General features: G+C 38.2%; 2 protein-coding genes across 2 annotated transcripts; one reads left to right on the top strand and one right to left on the bottom strand.

The window, feature by feature from the left end:
• Positions 1-4,771: 4,771 nt before the first annotated feature.
• LOC134680018 (facilitated trehalose transporter Tret1-like) lies at positions 4,772-12,275 on the top strand. The gene is made up of 3 exons (XM_063538995.1): positions 4,772-5,057; positions 10,211-10,330; positions 10,723-12,275. The coding sequence occupies exons 1-3, from the start codon at positions 4,974-4,976 to the stop codon at positions 11,989-11,991; spliced, it is 1,473 nt and encodes a 490-aa protein (XP_063395065.1). The 5' UTR covers positions 4,772-4,973; the 3' UTR covers positions 11,992-12,275.
• A 1,367-nt stretch (positions 12,276-13,642) lies between these two features.
• Positions 13,643-19,839, bottom strand: LOC134680017 (uncharacterized). Its single transcript, XM_063538994.1, has 12 exons — positions 19,513-19,839; positions 19,056-19,224; positions 18,336-18,487; positions 17,672-17,901; positions 17,039-17,289; positions 16,637-16,841; positions 16,306-16,560; positions 15,988-16,182; positions 15,618-15,767; positions 15,051-15,270; positions 14,192-14,370; positions 13,643-13,784 (listed from the first exon to the last, which is right to left on the bottom strand). Exons 1-12 carry the CDS (start codon positions 19,752-19,754, stop codon positions 13,645-13,647), a joined length of 2,388 nt encoding a protein of 795 aa, XP_063395064.1. The 5' UTR covers positions 19,755-19,839; the 3' UTR covers positions 13,643-13,644.
• Between the last annotated feature and the right edge of the window lie 140 nt (positions 19,840-19,979).

Genomic DNA, 19,979 nt, shown 5'->3' with positions numbered 1-19,979 from the left:
TGGTCAATACAATGTGCACTAAAATAGATTAAATAGCAAACTTTGTAAACACAAATCTTCGTAGTGCTAATGTATGCCTATAGATGGCTCTGACATCAAAGGATGTTTTAATGTCTTTAAAACGATCGAGATGGCGCTAGTGTCTTATAAATAAAAGTAAAGGTAAAGTTAAACAGTTTTGCAACTTACTACGCAGGTAATAATTTGATCTAATGTAGGTACACCTCTGGTTCAATAAAGAAATATGTAATACAATACAAGGAATCCAGAGTAATAAACTCCATAAAAGACCGCATGCCTATTACGTATTATCATAGAGAAATAAAAGTAAGTATTGTATACTTACCACTTACCTAGAGTTAGACCAAGGAAAGTCTGCAGCGATTTTTATAGCCCATGGGGCGCAAGTGTTATTTATATGCCTACGTCATAATTTCATAGAAGTGTAACGTTGAAAATAACACTTGCACTGCGTGGGCTATCAAAACCGCTGAAGACTTTTCTTGGTCTAACTCTAATACACAAACGTCATACCAACGCACCAGTTCGGCTTTAGACAAAAGCATTCCACAATCGAACAAGTTCACAGAGTCGTGGAGCGAATCAGAAAGTCACTGGAAGAAAAAGAATACTGTTCTTCAGCTTTTCTAGACATTCAACAGGCATTCGACAGAGTGTGGCACAAAGGGCTGCTTTGCAAGATACGCACATACTTACCCCACAGTTACTTTAACTTGTTTCACTCCTATCTATCAGATCGCCTATTTCAAGTTAAAGAGGATGATGAGACCTCTAAGCTCTTAGAAATAAAAGCTGGAGTGCCCCAGGGCTCAGTGTTGGGACCGGTGCTCTACACGATTTACACGGCTGACCTACCACAAGTGGATGGGATCACCACGGCCACTTTTGCTGATGATACTGCCATACTTGCAAGTAGCAGGGATCCTGGTATCGCATCACTTAAGTTACAAAACGCGCTAGAGGACATAACAAAATGGTTACAAAAATGGAGGATAAGAGCAAGTGCATCAAAATCTGTCCAAGTTACTTTCACGCTCAGGAAAGGAAACTGCCCTCCAGTTACTCTGGAAAACTCCACACTGCCCCACCATGACAGTGTCCGATACCTCGGCTTACATCTAGATCGACGGCTTACATGGCAACAACACATCAAAACAAAAAGAGAAGAACTAAGATTTAGATTTCGTGATTATTACTGGTTACTTGGAAGAAACAGTAAACTCTCCATAGACAACAAACTCCTAATCTACAAAACTATTCTTAAGCCAGCATGGATGTACGGCATACAACTTTGGGGCAGTGCCAGCAACTCCAACATCGCAATAATACAAAGAATGCAAAACAACATACTGCGGTCCATAAGCAACGCTCCGTGGTTCACAACCAACTCTGAAATACATAAATACCTGCAAATCAATACTGTGAAGGAAGAAATCCTTCACGCAACTAAGGCATATCACCATAGATTAAGACACCACCCAAACGACCTGGCAGCAAAACTAACAGACAAGGGATATGATAAAAGACTAAAAAGAAAAGACATCTTCCCTCATACATAGACAATCCAAAATTGTCAAAGCGAAATGAGTAGAAGCCCTCGCTGGAGGACTCGCTCGTCATGATATAAAGCACTCAACCAATCTGCTTATAGTCTGACTGATTGCAGATAAAACTAGAGAAAAAAAAAAAAAACTCTAATACCAAAGATCTATCAAGTTGAACTCTCTTTGCCTAATACCTAGTCTTAAAATTTGTTGTGGGTGGTGTTGTAGTTAGTTCAAGATAAAAGCGTGCTAATAATAATGTGGCAACTGATATTGTGACAACTGATATAGATGGCGCTGTACAAGGTTTACTGCTATTTACAACTCCAACTAGGATTGCCTATTACTTTACTTGGAAATGCCTGCCTGTTATCATTAACATAGGCACATAGGCACCGAATAAATAATAGAAGTACAGAAGACTCACTCTCTAACAAAACGCGTCTGTTACGATCAGCACAGATATGGCCGCTAGGTGGCGACAGCGCCACGCGCGGCTTATGGCAAACCCCAAAATTGGGGCCGAACGGATGTACTTTTAGCTACTTACCTGTAGCAAAGCGACGAAATCGCGGAGTGAGATACGCCTGCTAGAAGCAAGAAGCGAGGCCAGAAACCCTTTTCGCTGAAGATAAGAGGCGCGGCGCGTGTTTGTGAACGTCCTTTGCACCTCTTTTTTTATAGGTATTACTGCCACTGTCGGTGCCAAATAAGCTCTGACGTACCTACTTTAGGACCCTTTAGGACTAAAACACACACTTCAACCTATGCACATTACTACTACCTATACTTTAGAGACCTTAAAATGCCCTAAGGGAGTCCGGTAATAGCTCCAGTGATCACAATTATCACCATCTATTTCAGCTATCAACTACTGCAGACGATTTTTTCTTAGATCTTACCTCCATAAGATATATAGATAAGGTACCACATTCGACGTATAAATTGGCTCAAATTGGGTCAAAAAGTTTGTAACTAACACAACCAACATTGGTGATAATACTACAGTAGAACCCGCTTAAGACGATTCTGAGGGGACCTAGCAAAATACGCGTCTTAAACGGGAAATCGTATTAAACGTGAAATAAAAACGAGTATTATTTCATGTACAAACAGCGCAGCGGTGATAATGAGCGAATGATAGATTATGGACACTAACAATAGGCTCAACTATAAAGTCGTGGAGTAACTAACTGCAAATAAAAATCTGGGAGCGATAGCTTGCACTCCGTGGTCCATAACCGTCAAACAGATGGCATAGCATTCTCACGCCGACAAGGACCCGACAAAAGATATTAAAGACAAAATAAAAAACCTAAGGTAGGTAATAAACACATTCAAAAATGTTGACTAACGGCGTATTGCATAACAATACGACCGTACGATGGTTATGGCAATAACACAAACGTGCAGATGGTTCGTAACGGGAATTTTAGATGGCGTATTAAGCGGGACGCGAGTCGTATTAACCGTGAAAAAATGTATGAAAACAGGCCTAAAATTGCAGGGACCGGCGTAAAATGGCGTATTATGCGGGAAATCGTTTTAAACGTGATCGTATTAACCGGGTTCTACTGTAATAATATAATAAAAGAGGAATTTTTTTTTTTTTAGAAAGTAAAGTAAAAGGAAAAGCTGAAAATGTGCTTTGAAAATAAAAGGACTTTTATGAACTTTGACGTGTAAATATTACTATTACACACAATTGTGTATAATGTTGAACAGTCTATTAATTTAGTTGTCTCTGTGTCTATGAAGCCGTGACGTCAGGGAAGGAACGGGGGCTGGGCCTGAACACGTGCCCCTAATGGTCGTGCAAAAGCACGTGTGGTATGTTTACCGAGTGGGACACAAACATTTGCAAACAACATGTGCTTCGAGAATTGACGATCGAGATCAAATCTTGATATATTTAATGAAACGTCGCGCATTAATGGTAGGTACCTAGTAGGTATACAGATAGGTCGTTGAACAGATGAAGAGGCGTACCACGGAAGCAGTTGTGGATTTGCCCTAGGCCCGGGCTTAGGGCGGCAAAAAATGAGGGGCGGCAAATTGTGACTAAAAATTCGCTGATGATAACAAGAAATAACTAAAAATGTAGTCAATATGATGGGTGCTGCGAAAGGGGCAGCTATAGGGCCTGGGGCTTAGGGCGGCAAAGACTGCAAATCCGCCACATGCACGGAAGAAAGAACGAGCGCGCCGCGCTCAGACAGACAGGTAGTAGAGGTATCCTATCAGTACTAGGTACTTTCACTTTTGACTCAAATATGCTCAATGTTGTGACAGTCTATTGAACTGTTACTACATAGCATTGTTATATTTTCGTAGATAATTTGCGTAATGACGTTACGGTAGTGAAATTTTAATTATCAACCTACAATGCTAAAATTAAAATTTCCAATTATAAAGAAACTGTAAGTAGGACAACGACATGTCTGATAAGCATTTCCTTAGTTTTCATTGTGTAAACCTGAAATGGCCGGAAGTTGGTATCCAAAACATCGATTTCCAGCGTCAGACATGCAGTTTAAATAACAAATATTCCTCGGAAACATAAAATAAGCCTCGTCTAAGTAGAAGTAACTTGTACCTACTATTATAGGTACACAAATTGACTTTACATAAATAATATTCGGTTACTTAGATAAACGCAGATATCGCAGAGTTTTCAGGGAAGTTCTTTATTAGCTTCGGCTTTGTATGTAGTAAAAGGTATAAATTTACTTCTACTACCTACATCATCTTCTCTGTCGTAGAGCGTGGGGTCACGTTGAAGCTTCCGCATCGGTAGTAGAGACGGACACAGCTCTTCGCACGATCTCCCGCCATCTCTCCTTGTTGGCAGACTGTCTGGCACAGTAAGATACGCCGTTTCCCACTGCGGATTTTATTTGGTCGCTACATAAATATTTTGGTGAATTACTTTGATATCTACGTGTCCTATTTACGAGTATGTTGTATTTCACCTCTCGTCAGCGTAGGCACCCTCAAGAGATGCCAGTTTTTCTTCTAGCGGCCCCGGAACCATCTATATTATCTCCTTAAGGTCCTTAGCAAGTAAGTATATGCCTAATAGGTATACATCTGTTTTAATCTTGTAAATAAGTAGGTACTTATGTTTCTGGCAATCATTAATCAAAATAACGATTTATTTGTTTTCTTTCCCCGTGTTCAGGCTGAAACGCGAAACATTGTTTTATATGTCATACAATACAACCTCGAGCTCCAATCAGTTTTGTCAATCAATTTGTGCCTATATAAATCGCGTCGTGTGTACTGAGATGTCATTTCTTCGGTCGCCTACGCTGGCGACGTATACATATTAATTGTGCGTGAAAATTAAACCGTTTGACTTTGACCAGTGAAGTGTTTTTATCAGTGTGACATAATAATTAAACGAAAATGAAGATATTAATGAGAGCGGACACCCATTACAGCATAGCAGTTCGGAGTGAATATGAGGAACCAAAGTATACATTTTCACAGGTAAGTGCGGAGTGCGGACATAATTGTTTCTGAATACCTATATTGTTTTGGTGCTAATAAGAAACGACACTGAATAATTTTTAAGAAAAAAAAACCGACTTCCATGGGGGCCGATGAAAGATTATTGTAGATGGTACACTATGTAGAAAAGGAGGTAAAACCACCCACTTTTCTACTAGCATTTCGCTTCTGTATAATAGCTCCTCTACAGTATGGGCCAACGCCGGCCACTCCAAGGGACGCAGCCATGCGGTAGAATGAGATAGCAATATCACTTGCTCCCTCTAACGCATAAATGCGTCCCTTGGAGTGGCCGGCGTTGGCCCATCGTGAAGAGGAGCCATGAGGGTCGTAATTCTAGCCTAACCTAACCCACTCCTCAGATAGCAGTTCGGTTCTGTGCGGATCGCAGTTCGAACCTAATCAAACCCACTTTTCAAGTAGCATTTCGTTTCTGTAAGGCTCGCAGTTCTAACCTAACCTAATCCTTGTTCGGTTCTGTGAGGATCGCAGTTCAAACCTAACCTAACCCACTTAATGGCGCATGCCGTGCGGTGTACGGGGGTTTAAGCGGGAGGGGCTAGTAAGATTGGCATCATCGTACTTTATACCTACATAAATTTTATGATAGGTAATCATAGTTGTTTATTTAGTTAAGGTATCATAGTGGTTTTCTGGGTCAAGGTCCGGGTCCGAGTCCGGGTCCGAGTCCGGGTCCGAGTCCGGGTCCGAGTCCGGGTCCGTGTCCGGGTCCGAGACCGGGTCCGAGTCCGGATTCTAGTCCGGGTCCGAGTCCGGTTCCGAGTCCGGGTCCGAATCCGGATCCGAGTCCGGGTCCGAACCGGATCCGGGTCCGAACCGGATCCGGGTATGAGTCCGAGTCCGGGTCCTAGTCCAAGTCAAAATCGAAATTCGTAATCACCAAACGTGTACCATGCGTCATTGAAGAGTTCTGTTTTGGTCATCATCAGCAGTTCCACTTCATCAAATGCGACAGTTTTTAATGTAAATGCTTGATTTTATGATGAAAATACAAAAAAATCTATACGCATGCCTTTAATATTTGAGGAGTTCTCTCGATTCCTTATGGATCCCATCATCAGAACTCGAGCTTGACAAAAATGTGGCTTAAAAACTTAACTTGCTTAACGAACATAACGAAAAGGAAAAATCGCCAAACGTGAACTATGCGTCGTTTAAGAGTTCTGTTCTGATCATCATCAGCAGTTCCACTTCATCAAATGCAACAGTCTTTAATGAAAATGCTTGATTTTCTGAGGTAAATACAAAAATCTCTATACGTATGCCTTTAAGATTTGAGGAGTTCCCTTGATTCCTTATGGATCCCATCATCAGAACTCGAGCTTGACAAAAATGTGGCTTAAAAACTTAACTTGCTTAACAAACATAACGACGAGGACAAATCGCTAACCGTGAACTATGTGTCGTTGAAGAGTTCTGTTCTGATCATCATCAGCAGTTCCACTTCATCAAATGCAACAGTTTTTAATGAAAATGCTTGATTTTCTGATGTAAATACAAAAATCTCTATACGCATGCCTTTAAGATTTGAGGAGTTCCCTTGATTCCTCATGGATCCCATCATCAGAACTCGAGCTTGACAAAAATGTGGCTTAAAAACTTAACTTGCTTAACAAACATAACGAAGAGGACAAATCGCCAACCGTGAACTATGCGTCGTTAAAGAGTTCCGTTCTGATCATCATCAGCAGTTCCACTTCATCAAATGTCACTTATTTGGGTGTATATGCTTGATTTGTTGATAAAAACCCAAAAATCACTATATGTATGCCTTTAAGATTTGAGGAGTTCCCTCGATTCCTCATGGATCCCATCATCAGAACTGGGTTTTGACAAAAACGGGACCAATCTGTATGTATATACATTCAATCAAAAAAAGAATTTTCAAAATCGGTTCAGTAATGACGGAGATATGGAGTAACAAACATAAAAAATAAAAAAAATAAAAAAAAAAATAAAAAAAAACATACAACCGAATTGATAACCTCCTTCTTTGAGATTTGGAAGTCGGTTAAAAAACATACAACCGAATTGATAACCTCCTTCTTTGAGATTTGGAAGTCGGTTAAAAATAAGTGCGTTTCCCGAAAGTTGAGAGTTCTGGATTTCAAGTTGAGAATTTGTATCGGCAGTAAGCGCTGCCGTTAGCCGTGTTCCAAAATTGTAGCCCACACAGACGTAGTTAACTACGAATAGGTACCTAGGTGTATTATGTATTAATGTAGAAACAAAAAAAAAACAAAATGAGGACTGAAATGCACTCACTTTAAGAACCAAAGAAATATTTTAGAATTTGACCAAGCAAGTTGGCAGCGATTTTAATACTAGTACGGACTGTGCTGTCGAAATCGCTGCTAATTTAGCTTGGTCTAACTCCCTTCCCATCTATATGTCGCAGTAAGATAGATAAAGCCGTTATATAGTTATAACCCTAGGGATATAATTATATGACGTAACATAGTTATATGAAAGCGTTTCATTACTATCTTACTAGGTATATAACTATAATACGGCTTTAGTTTAGTGATATAGTTATATTACTGGATTACGTTTAGTGATATAGTTATATTACTGGATTAAGTTTAGTGAAATAATTGTAGGTAGGAGTGCAGCGGTGCGGCGGAGGTATAGTTATATCCCTAGGGATATAGTTATATGGCGTATAATACTTTTTAGCAATATTACGTAAAAGTACAGGTCGATTCACGAAAGCTGGCGCGAGATTTCTACTGAGTGACAGCTATATTTTCATTGAAATTCTGTCAAATCTCGCGCCAGCTTTCGTGAATTGATCGCAATGCCTCATAAACCCTTAAAAATAGCAGCATGAAAATATATATAATAGTTATCTTACTAGGAATATGATTATAATTCGACATATAACTATATCCCTAGGGATATAACTAAACCTTCGCCGCACTGCCGCACTCCTAATACCTACAATTACTATCTTACTAGGAATATGATTATAATACGTAGTTACGTACTATACGGCATATAACTATATCCCTAGGGATATAACTATACCTCCGCCGCACCGCTGCACTCCTACTTACAATTATTTCACTAAACTTAATCCAGTAATATAACTATATCACTAAACTAAAGCCGTATTATAGTTATATACCTAGTAAGATAGTAATGAATCGCTTTCGTATAACTATGTTACGTCATATAATTATATCCCTAGGGTTATAACTATATTACGGCTATATCTATCTTACTGCGACATATACACGGGATGAATTTCGGAATAAAAAGTCTAACAAAAATCCATACGTGCATAAATCCAAGTTTTTCGTGAACCCACAGTCAAGGTCTACATCTACATTATCGACATAGGCAAAGTTTCGAAAATATACACTACCTTAAGGATGACTCGCGCTAGACCGGGCCGGGGCCGGGCCGGAGCTTCCGATGCTTCGTTTTCTATGGAAAGCACCACGCGATCACCGACCAGCCGTCATAGAAAATGGCATGTTGGACGCCTCGGCCCGGACTATCGTGAGTCATGCTGTACTTATGGAAAATTGGGTTATTTTTTGGCACGTGTTGTTGTTGTCAATATTGAATACTCTGTTCCTATGATAAATTAGGAGATAACTTTTTAAAGGTTGTCTTAACAGTAAGTAGTTCCTACATAATAGTTTCTACTAGCTAATAATTTAAACCTGTAGGAATGTCTGAATATTAATGCGTTGTATTACATGTAGCAAAGTATGGCGAATGTAGCATTTAACACGGTGATTCGAGTTGCCCTTGGCAATTGATTTATACCTACCTATAAAACGAATTATATTACAGCGAACATAATTACTTATTTTCTTTAATTTCCTTTTCCTTTATTGATTTTAAATAAAATGATAACAAAAATCTGTCATGGTTTCCTACTTTGCGTAGGTACCTACTTACCTAATAATTTGTCGGGACAGAGCGTCTATTCTTCTTATTTCTATTTGTATTAGGTATCTTTAACTAACCCTCCCATGTTCCATACCTACTGATAAACACCCTTTCAATAGTCGAAATAGCTTCAAATTCGAAGACCATTTGCAAATTGTTTCAAAAATGAATCAGAGTATTACCTATTACTAAATAAATTAACGCTGATCAGCAGTGTAAACAACAATTTATAGACATTATTAGTTATTAGTACAATCAGTAGCAGAAGCAGCGAGTAAAACCTATGTTCAATCAAATTGTTCTTCTACGCTTGTCGATCATTTAAGTCTAAACAATAAAGTTTAAGGGGGAGGCCTATGTTCAGCAGTGGACGTCTTATGGCTGAGATGATGATGATGATGAATAAAGTTTAAGAGTCAGGTGCATCAACCGCACTTGCCAGACTGGTCAACGTCACTCGCCAGTAAACTGAAACTTCCCATACAACAAAAAAATAGCCTAGGTAGGGTAGGTTTTAACTGTGAGAGACAGGTGCCCCTTGCAGTGTTCGTAGCTGTACATCACCTTATTTACTATGAAAGCATATAAGACTGATTTTAGATTTAGCTAAACATCAACAGATGACTGATACAGTAGGTACGGACATCTAGAAATATGATAGCGCAGCAATACGCAATTTACCTAAGTTTGGTTTTGATTGTCCATCAATATGCGTTTGATTTTGGTTGTCCATGAAAAAAACTACGCATGAAAATACTCTCTAGTGGACTGTACTCACAAGTGGATGCAATCAGTGTTTATTAGACCCTAAATTAATAATAGCAGACAAACAGGCCACACCTCTCGCAGTTGCTCGGGCCGCAACGATGGCATGTTCACGCTAGGTCAGTGAACTAGTGGCGTTACTTTTTTTGTTGACCTTTGATACTTTTAGACGAGAATAGGATTAAGGATGACTCACGGTAGACCAAGCCGGGACCGGGCCGGAGCTTTCGGCGCTTCGTTTTCTATGAAAAGCACCACGTGATCACCGTTCAGCCTTCACAGAAAGTTACATGTTGGACACCTCGGCTCAGGGTCCTAAAATTAGGATAATAATAAAAGAATGGTTTAAATTTAATTTCGGATTTCACGCTTAAGAGCTTGAATGGCTTCGTAATTAATTTAATACCTAATTGCATTTTTTAAACTAAATATTATTTTTACAGGTATTAGCAGCCATAGCCGTGTCATTGGGATCAATGGTTGTTGGGTTTTCATCAGCTTACACCTCACCAGCTCTCGTCACCATGCAAAATGACACAGCATTAAACGTTTCGGAAGAAGAGGTATGCTTTACGAAGCAATTAACTCATTAATATAGGGATTGAGGTCAGAATCCATTCTTCCCAAAATCAAAATTGATACAAATACACAAACAACTCTCTCCTTGCTGTTCCTGATGCAAAGGTGCACATTGCACATGATGGTTGTGGCTTTTCGACGCTGGATTATAAATTTTTGAACAGCCTCTTTTATTTAAAATATCTTTGAGAAGATTGTAAATAAAGTATTAATTTAATGCAAACTTTAGGTAGGTAGCTTTTTATAATGCGTTGTGTTTACGCTACACAATAAACATCGTGCCGCGTAAATTTACTAGACAGTCAGGCGCGTAGGTAGGTATGCTTGTTTTGCACCACTTTGGTTTTAAACCAAATGTACTTTTTATTGTTGACAGGCAAGCTGGGTCGGAGGTTTGATGCCACTAGCGGCTTTAGCGGGCGGGGTGTTTGGTGGACCTCTCGTAGATTACATCGGCCGCCGCAAAACCATACTCTTCACCGCCCCACCTTTCTTCGTAGCCTGGATCCTCATTGCAACGGCTACAAGTGTCCAATTAGTTCTAACAGGACGTGCCATCTGCGGTCTATGTGTAGGCATCGGATCATTGGCTTTTCCCGTGTATTTGGGTGAAACTATCCAGCCCGAAGTCCGCGGCGTATTAGGACTATTCCCTACCGCTATAGGAAATATTGGTATACTTTTATGCTACACTGCTGGAAAGTATTTAAATTGGTCGCAACTAGCGTATTTAGGAGCAGCCCTACCTGTCCCATTCTTCATTCTCATGCTATTGATCCCGGAGACTCCGCGCTGGTATGTAAATAATAATCGTTTGGAAGACGCTAAAAAAGCTTTACAGTGGCTTCGAGGGAAAAATGCTGTAATAGACAACGAAATCCGAGACATACAACTAACGGAAGCCGAGACGCAAGATTCCGAGTCTACTATTCGAGAGCTATTCAGCAAAAAATCCATGAAGTCCATTTGTATTTCCTTAGGATTAATGGCATTCCAGCAATTGTCCGGTATTAACGCAGTTATATTTTACACTGTGAAAATATTCAAAATGTCCGGGAGTTCAGTTGATGAAAATTTGTCAACAATTATAGTAGGAATTGTTAACTTTGTGTCCGTATTTATAGCGACTGGTTTAATTGACCGCTGTGGGAGAAAAATACTTTTATATATTTCATCCGTAACTATGATACTTACTTTGGCCATTCTTGGCACTTTCTTTCATGTTCGAGATAATATGGGCCTGGATGTTGCGACTTTAGGATGGTTGCCCCTGACTTCTCTCATGGTGTACTTGTTAGGTTTTTCAATGGGATTCGGTCCAATACCTTGGCTAATGATGGGGGAGATTTTGCCAGCAAAAATTAGAGGTCCAGCTGCATCGATCTGTACGGCATTTAATTGGTTATGTACATTCGGTGTGACCAAATCCTTCCATAATCTAATAGATGCCATTGGTCCTAATGGTGCGTTCTGGCTATTCGGTTGTATCTGTTTCGTGGGCTTATTCTTTGTGGTAGTGTGTGTGCCTGAAACCCGAGGAAAGAGCCTTGAGCAGATTGAGAATAAGCTCACAGGTAGACCAAAGGGTAGAACACGCAGACTTAGTTCGATAGCTAACATTAAACCTTTGCCTAGTGGTTGTTAGTAGTAAAGAAGAATGAAGTAGCCAAAATTACTTATAAAAGTAAATTAAAATAATATCGGACGACAAGATTGGTAATGTTAATTAGTTTATAAAGGAAAAAGTTAATGAGAGATGCTACTTATGTGCAGCAATAACTTTTTTTAAAGTATTATGCTAATCAAGAATTTCATTATTAGATTTATAAATAAGATAAATATGTACTTAATCTTATTATTTGTAGTCACCTAATAAATATATTTTGTGAAATATTTACCTAGTCCCGTTTTGTTAGAATAATTAGCAAATAGGAAAGTGGTGTAACTAAGTATATATTTTGTAAACACACTAAAAGGAACCAGCTCCAGAAGGAGCAGCTAAAGGGTCCAGCTAGAAGGGTTCGAACCATACTGTTCTACCTTAGAGATGGCTAGGGGGCGCCACAAGCCTTCAGTAAAAAAAGTGCATATACTTGGAAAATTTGACTAACGTCTCTGTGACCCCGGTGGCCGAGTGGTTCAGGCACCTGCCGCGATAGCAGAGGACGCTGGTTCGATTCCAGCCTGGGGCACTGGAGGCCTTGGTCACTTTTTCTTAGTATATGACATTTATTTCAGTTTATAATTTATATAGTAGTGTTTCTACTTGATAAAAACAAATTAAAAAATATTTCCTGGAAATAATTTAATTTGTTCAAAATACTTCATTGTTCCGAAGAAGTTATTAGGTTATTATTATTACGCATATATTGTGCCTTACTGTTCAATACAGTGTGCAAACTGTGGTATATTGTAGCGATTGATTGAGCCTCTCAATGTATGATTGATCGCAATTAGTAGGTAGTCTCAAATGCTGAGCGATGATATAATTGATATGTGATTGTTTACGAATGCCATGTTCATAATATTATGTAGGTACTATGATTATTGATTAGTATCATTTGATTAGGTGCATTATAATGTTACTTTTTAGTATTTGAAAATCATCATTTAAAAGTCAATTCTATCAGTCAACATAAGGAAACAACTGGAAAATTGCATAAAAAACTTAAATAATTAATAGAATCAGGCAGTAACGCCTGAAATTTATAGTAATTAAAACAAAAATATGAATATTAGCAAAGCAATCTTTTTGTTTTAATTATTTGTTATTATGTGTATAAGAATAAAAAAGTTATAAAATAAAAATGAAAATGACAATAGATCTGGTTAGATCTGATATTTTGTTAAACATTAATTAAAACCCATTCTTGAAATAGGTTTGTGTTTTTATTTTATTCTGCCTAGTTCAGCTACCTAGTAATTCTAGAGTAGGTGATTTCAGCCATAAGGATATCGTAATTGTATTGTGTCAATTACAATAAAAAAAATACAACATAAAAATTAAAAGCTACTGACCAAATTATAACAGCATACAAATATAAACAGATTCTCTCTTTTCTCTCTGTCACTCGCCATAAACACATAGGTATGCCATTTCAGTTCAGAAGTGATTAAAAGTTTCAGAAATTCAGTCGACACACTCCAATGCTCTAGAGTCTCTAGTCTAGACTCCCTAGAGTTGTAATTTTGTATTGAATTTTGGTTTTCTAGTATCGATCCTGTAGTCCTTTCAAGTAGGGACCTGTGCACCTATCTATACTGTGGGATAATAAATAGTCACAAATTTAGTTAACTTTTATATTAGTGTATGTACTAGGACGTAGATTAATACAAATATACCTAAATTTATTTTATTTGCGATAGCATTACTGTAGCATCCAAGTTCATGGGCAGCAACCAAATACTTGATGTCATTTGGGTAGCGACATCCTGAACCTAAAACAAATGAAAATATACTTTTACAAAATTATATTAGCAGAAGAAACGCACAGAGAACAGGCTAAGCTTAAGGGTAAATAATGCAATAGACTGGAAAGTGGAAACCAAATATATCAAATGGCAAGTTTGATTGTAGACTACACTATTTCAAAAAGTTACGTTACTGTAACCATATCTTTAGCTTTCTGTCACATTCTAAAAACAGATGAGACTGGTACACTTGCGTACAAAAGTGCATGGAGATGTTTCAACCGTAATATGCTTTCATTAATGCGTACCTACCTAGTTCAACGCTATTACGGTCGTAATCTATCCATGCACCTTTGAACGCCACTATGCATATCTCAGGCTCTGAACCGGAGTTCATGTGGTACAAATATACAGATGGACAGAATATCATTTACCTTTACACTGAGGTGTCAGAGGCACTGTCGCAGACGCAACTGTCAAATAAAACGGTGGACAACTTTCCACTGAGGTGGCTTGGTGGCATGCTTCTGCCAGGCTTATTTCCACTGCGCTGGCACTGGTGGCCGATTGACATGTCACATCCCCAGGCACGGATCCAGTGGTCTGGTTACGCCTATATGAAAAAAGAATATATATACAAGCGTGTGGTTGACGTAACTGCCGGCCTAGCCAAGGTCACAATCGCTATCGCTTCGACAACGAAAAGCAATATGTCTCTCTATCACTCTTCCATATTAGTGCGACAGTGACAGTTGCGTTTCGATCGCTACGGAGCGTAAGCGATCTGCATCTTGGCTACGCGGCCTGGTGACCGAAGAGCTGGCGGCTCAGCAGAAAAAGGCGGCAAATTTGAAAAATGTAGGCGCGAAGGGATATCGCGTCATAGAAAATTTGAATTTCGCGCCTTTTTCTACTGACAAGATTTGCTTGACCGTCTATACAATCGTTATCTCAGTAGGTACTTTTATAGTCAGTAAAGTAGGTAGTAAAGATACGATGGTAAAAAATCTGCCTTCGTAGTCAAGGGAAAACGTTACTTATACTTATGCTCTATAACGTGTGGTGACAAAAAAACCTCTTTTCGCTCGTGATCTAATTCCACAAAGCATTACCATTGATCATTGTCAGGTTTTATACTGACATAAAATTGAAATCCACTAAAAATGAATTTTGGCAAATTTTGAAACTTTCTTAAATGTTTCTTATATAAGAAAACAATTCCAGAAATTGCACACCCTAAGGTAAGATATAGTAGGTCGGTACATATCTTGTAAGTGTTTTCTACACACGTACCTTGGAAAAGAGTCCGTTCTAGAGTAACATACCGATAGGCTAGTTGAATCTTGGGTTTGAATTCTCAACATTCTCAAAGGGTTGCTTACAAAGTAGTAATTAGGTATTATTCTGTACAAATTGATGCCGTTGGCGTCCACGTAGTCTTCAAAACCGATGGTACCAGAGTTACGGTCATTCCAATCTGTACTGCATAGAGGGTTCACAATTCTTCTTTGACCTAAGTGTAAATTGTTTTTGTTAGACACTCTGCTGCTTAAAATTTAACCGACAACTGATTGTGATTTATAATGCTAGGACTATCTGTAGGTACGGATCATAGTTTGTTTCCGTAACGGTGTGATATTACAGTCTCCGTCTACGTTTCTCGTTGTTACGTGGATAAAGCTACAATAACATACCTGCTGAGAGCATATGCGATAATACTATGATTAGGTTACAAGACATAAAATCAAAAATTGTTTAAGTCGGTCAATAATTAAATAGGTAACAGAATAGAATACTGAGGTAAATAATTTAAGAAAAACATAAAGTACTTAGCATCAAAAGCTTCTAAAAAATACATACTCGTTCTAATGTTTTCAAGCAAACTAGATAAAATTTCTGGTGATTCTCTGGCCGATGACAATGTCACCGGTATAAAATCACTTCTTGAACGAAGTAATGGTGCAACGGTCTCACTCCCTGATGAAGATGATGCGAACACCAATCGTAAGTCTGCAAGTAACAAACTAAAAAGGTGAGCTAATAATTGTCACTTAAATATTTATAAAACACATTAAAAGAGACGTTGTAGGTACTTAATCTCACAAATAAGTAGGTATGAGTACCTGATTACATGATATTTCCTGTCGCCACAGGATATAGCACTATTATAAATCTAATTAACATTAAATCGGGTTAAATCAATAAATTGGCGTTTACAGATTATTAGTACCTGGAGCAAAGCGCCTTAGCCAAATAACGTGGTTCATGGCTTGATTCCAGTCGTTACCCGTGAGTGGTATGGTATCGGAGAGAAAGAGAGCTACTGTAGCATTTCCTCCAGAGTATTGGAGAGACATTTCTGTCGCTGCTTGTGTTGTCATCAATTCTCGTATCGAATTTAACGATTTTACTACATCGAGGGTACCTGGAATTAGCATAACATATCGATTAAGTTATGGATGCTCCCGTGAAGAATAAGAAGAAGCAAATATTATTTTATTTAGATTGAAGTATACGGATCGCAAAGTGAACTAGGCATTTCACCTACCTATTTGCGCTCTGTATCTTAGAGCAAAATCAGTGTAGAATTTTGCTGCCGAAAACGTTTTATCAATAATCACTTCACCAGTTTCTGGGTGAAGAAGAGCAATACTAGATCCGTGTTTGCCAACTTCAATATTGTCAACTATATAAGATATCAAATTGCGGTTTATTTCTGAAGTTATTAAAATTAAATTCACTTTTGGTCTTATCATTTGGCTGACAGATACTGGGCAGAGCGGATCACTGTTCATGTTGAGAGCTGGAAGATAAGTAAATAGATTGTAAAATATGCCTTTATCTTAGAACTATGCCTCAAAGAAAATTTGAGAGCTTACGTATGTACGAATGGAAAGCAATCACAGTATTGTTGACGAATTGCTCTATCCCCCTTATGTTGGTGGTCCCTGAGAGTGAGGACGCGTGGTATAGGGCTATTGCTGGGCCTAGGCTCCGCTCAATCAAGGTCGTGGAAGGAGCGATGTCTGGTATGAGCACTATGCGATTGCACGCCCGGAACCGGGGCTCGTGCATAATTCCATTCTAAAAATATACGAATTATACCGATTACTTATGTTGGTAGCTATTTTAAAAATTCAGCCTTGATAGCAAGATGCTAGAGGGAATTCCATCGAGTGGTTAGTTGGTATATAACTGTAAAATAAGTACGTCATACGTATATGTACGTTATAAGGACTAGAGAATGTAAGGAGAAGTAGCTCAGTCAATATATACGTTACCGAAGTATAATACATGTCTATTAGCTGAGACAGTCTCAACTCCGGAAACGCGTTCACATTAGACAGTCCCAGTTCGCTGAGGATGAGTCCGTCCAAACCGCCTCGGATCTCAGCGTCAGTAAGCTCCAGGTCTGTCGTGCGGGTATGGAAGTAGTGCCGGTTGGCGTAAGAACTGTTCCAGCCGCCAGTACCTCCCACTGTTATAGAATTCCGCGTCATTCCTTGTCTGATTGCGGTCTCAGCAATATCTCCTTTGAAAAAAAATAACAAATATCTTTATCTAGTTAAATTGTAATAGCCCAAGTTAATTAGAATTACTCTATATGGCTTAACAATGAATACCAAGAAAGTAAGGAAATGACAATTCGTGTCATTTTAAGATTTTTGTCTACTTAGTAGGTTAAAAACGTAATCAAATTATTGTATGATTCCCTTAGGTATTTCATTATTGTATTTTGTGATAGTCTCTGGCAATGCAGACCTTGGCACTTTCTTCTTACGTATCTCTTTGAAGAGAGTTTCTAAGTTTTTCTTGAGTAGGTAAATAAAAGTAGAGCTGAACTAACTTCATGGTAGATAATATCAAGTTAGTTAATTTCTACTTATTTATTACTCATTTTCTTCAAAACTTACCTGCGACTGTAGCCGCATATCTATTATTAACGACAATCGAGCTGTCAGTGAACCCTGACTTCAGGGTAACCAGGTCAGACACCAGCACGTTTTGTTCCTCCAGCCCTGCAGAAATGCCTGCTATCACTGGGCCCATGGCGACATCACCCCACGGGGTAGATACTACGCCAGTCTCTATTGGACAATTGGTTGTTCCTAAAATTTGACGGCCGAAGTGATCCTTGATGCCGCTGAAAAGGTTTGTTATAAAGTATTGATATGTAGTTATATTGTGATACCGTTAATGTATGCCTATTTAAAATGTTATTCAGGGAACAGTTTAGTATTAGGTATCTGATAACTATATAAGAAAAGGACATTGCGTTGTATTAGTGACAATAGTGACTATGAAAAGTGAAAAAAAAATGTAAGGATTCGACAAGTTACGTTCCTGTGTACAGCATCATTCCTCTGAAGTCAAATACATCCTAAAAACATACTTGAATCTAAAAGTACGTATCGGTATTCGGTAGGTACGATTTATTAGATTTTATAGCACCTCTTACAGGCCTATTCCAGAAATTCAGTTTTTTTAGATGTTACAGCTATCCTCAAACAGCCTCGTGAAATCCACACATCACTTGTGTTTTGAATTCAGTGATCCGATAGAGTTATACTCACTCACTTCACATCAATGATCTCGATATCGTCAGCTTCTCGGTAGGCAGCCAGGCGCCCGCTACGGTTGCCGGGCAGCGATATGCTTTTGCACGTCCATTCTTCGTCGCCTCTGGCATTCAATAATATGCTTGTAGACACCATGAAATGAAGTGCACACTGAAAAGTCAGTAAAAAATGTGTAAGACTATTTTCTAATTTGAATTATAATAAATAAATATGGAAATGTTATTCACAAAATTAGATAGTACCTACCTTAGATGGCTAAGCTTTGATTAAAGCCGGAGTTACATTTACGAAATTAGTGGCGTCAAACTAATTTTATCGTAAAATCGCGCGGGGCACGAATTGATTTGCATTCATGAAATTAATGCATGCATTACGAAAATATTAAATTACACAGAAAACTACATGGTACCTAAGTATAATTAATTATGTCACGAAATTAATTTCATGCCATTAATTTCGTAATGGAATTCCGGGTTAGTGATAAAAAAGATGTAAGTGATCGTTATAAATATTATAAAATGGTAATAATTGCAACGTAGACTAGAAATGTTAAATTAAAGAAGCCTGTAGACGTTATTATTAATATACCTACTAATTAAGAGTTACAAGTGAAATTGATTGGCCAAGCCTTAATGATGCTGTCAGAAAATTTCTACATTTTGCATCTTTGCATTTTGTTAAACAAATAGTAAGGTACTTAAATATTTAATAATGTTACCTTTTCTTCAGGCGTTAGACTGTCTGTAGGCAAATTAAATTGGTTCCCTGGCAAAAGTTTATTTAACAGCAACATGTTCTTATATATTGGAAATCCAGTAGCACTGTATGGTACTACGAACTGCTGCACTATCGCTGTCGGATCATATACTATTCCATCTTGTCTAAACCTGAAAAAAATAATAAATATAATAATATTACACATTTAATAAAGAAGTACTGTGAACTCTAATTTCAATCTCGTAAACAGAAAGTGACGAACTGCTGAGTTGTTAGTTCAATGCGCTAGCTCAATGCATCATATAAGTAAATATTTTGATCACTTTATTCACAAATTTAGCCTTAGTTTTCTCGTCGATCTAATTACATGCTAAATTTAAACAAAGCATGTATTATGTAGGTACATAATTTTATGTCTTGTATGGCAAAACAACAAAATTTTAAGTAGAAACACTAACATATGCATAATGGCGGTGGATATTTGCCGTATATCTCCAACGGCATTAGGATGGTCTTCGATTTTCCTTATTATGTCTAGCAACACCGACAATGTCATTGGCGGTAAGTTGTTTCTATCCAATAAATTAGGTTCACTATAACAATCCCTCAAAAATGGCGACAGCGTTTTGCCTGCAGTCTGAGCGAGTGATTTCACCACACAACCAAACAAAAGTATTGTTATTAACACTGTTTTATTCATTTTGTCTAATTTATATACTAAAACACTAAAAGAATAACAATGAAATTGTTATTTCATTTCGTAGATAGCTATTGTCTATGTGTGACTAAGGGACACTGTTATCACTGTATGGTTTCCAGTGAAACAATCTTATCTAGGTGAGTAGGTTGATAATGCAGATAGCCGCTTAACTCCCTATTAGGTCCACCTTGGAAATGGTGTTTGGATCACACACATTTACTTTTT

Source organism: Cydia fagiglandana, chromosome 3 (assembly GCF_963556715.1).
Source record: "Cydia fagiglandana chromosome 3, ilCydFagi1.1, whole genome shotgun sequence".
Lineage (NCBI taxonomy): Eukaryota > Metazoa > Arthropoda > Insecta > Lepidoptera > Tortricidae > Cydia > Cydia fagiglandana.
The sequence above is the reverse complement of the archived record's forward strand: the minus strand, read 5'-3'. Positions and strand labels throughout refer to the sequence as shown.

What these genes read in the sequence shown, in the direction of transcription:
- LOC134680018 (XM_063538995.1), top strand. Translation starts at nt 4,974, where the DNA reads ATGAAGATATTAATGAGAGCGGACACCCATTACAGCATAGCAGTTCGG. An exon ending in CAAAGTATACATTTTCACAG is followed by an intron (nt 5,058 to 10,210) that starts GTAAGTGCGGAG and finishes TTATTTTTACAG; the next exon opens with GTATTAGCAGCCATAGCCGT. An exon ending in TAAACGTTTCGGAAGAAGAG is followed by an intron (nt 10,331 to 10,722) that starts GTATGCTTTACG and finishes TATTGTTGACAG; the next exon opens with GCAAGCTGGGTCGGAGGTTT.
- LOC134680017 (XM_063538994.1), bottom strand. Translation starts at nt 19,754, where the DNA reads ATGAATAAAACAGTGTTAATAACAATACTTTTGTTTGGTTGTGTGGTG. An exon ending in TCCACCGCCATTATGCATAT is followed by an intron (nt 19,225 to 19,512) that starts GTTAGTGTTTCT and finishes TATTTTTTTCAG; the next exon opens with GTTTAGACAAGATGGAATAG. An exon ending in TGCTTTCCATTCGTACATAC is followed by an intron (nt 16,561 to 16,636) that starts GTAAGCTCTCAA and finishes CTTATCTTCCAG; the next exon opens with CTCTCAACATGAACAGTGAT.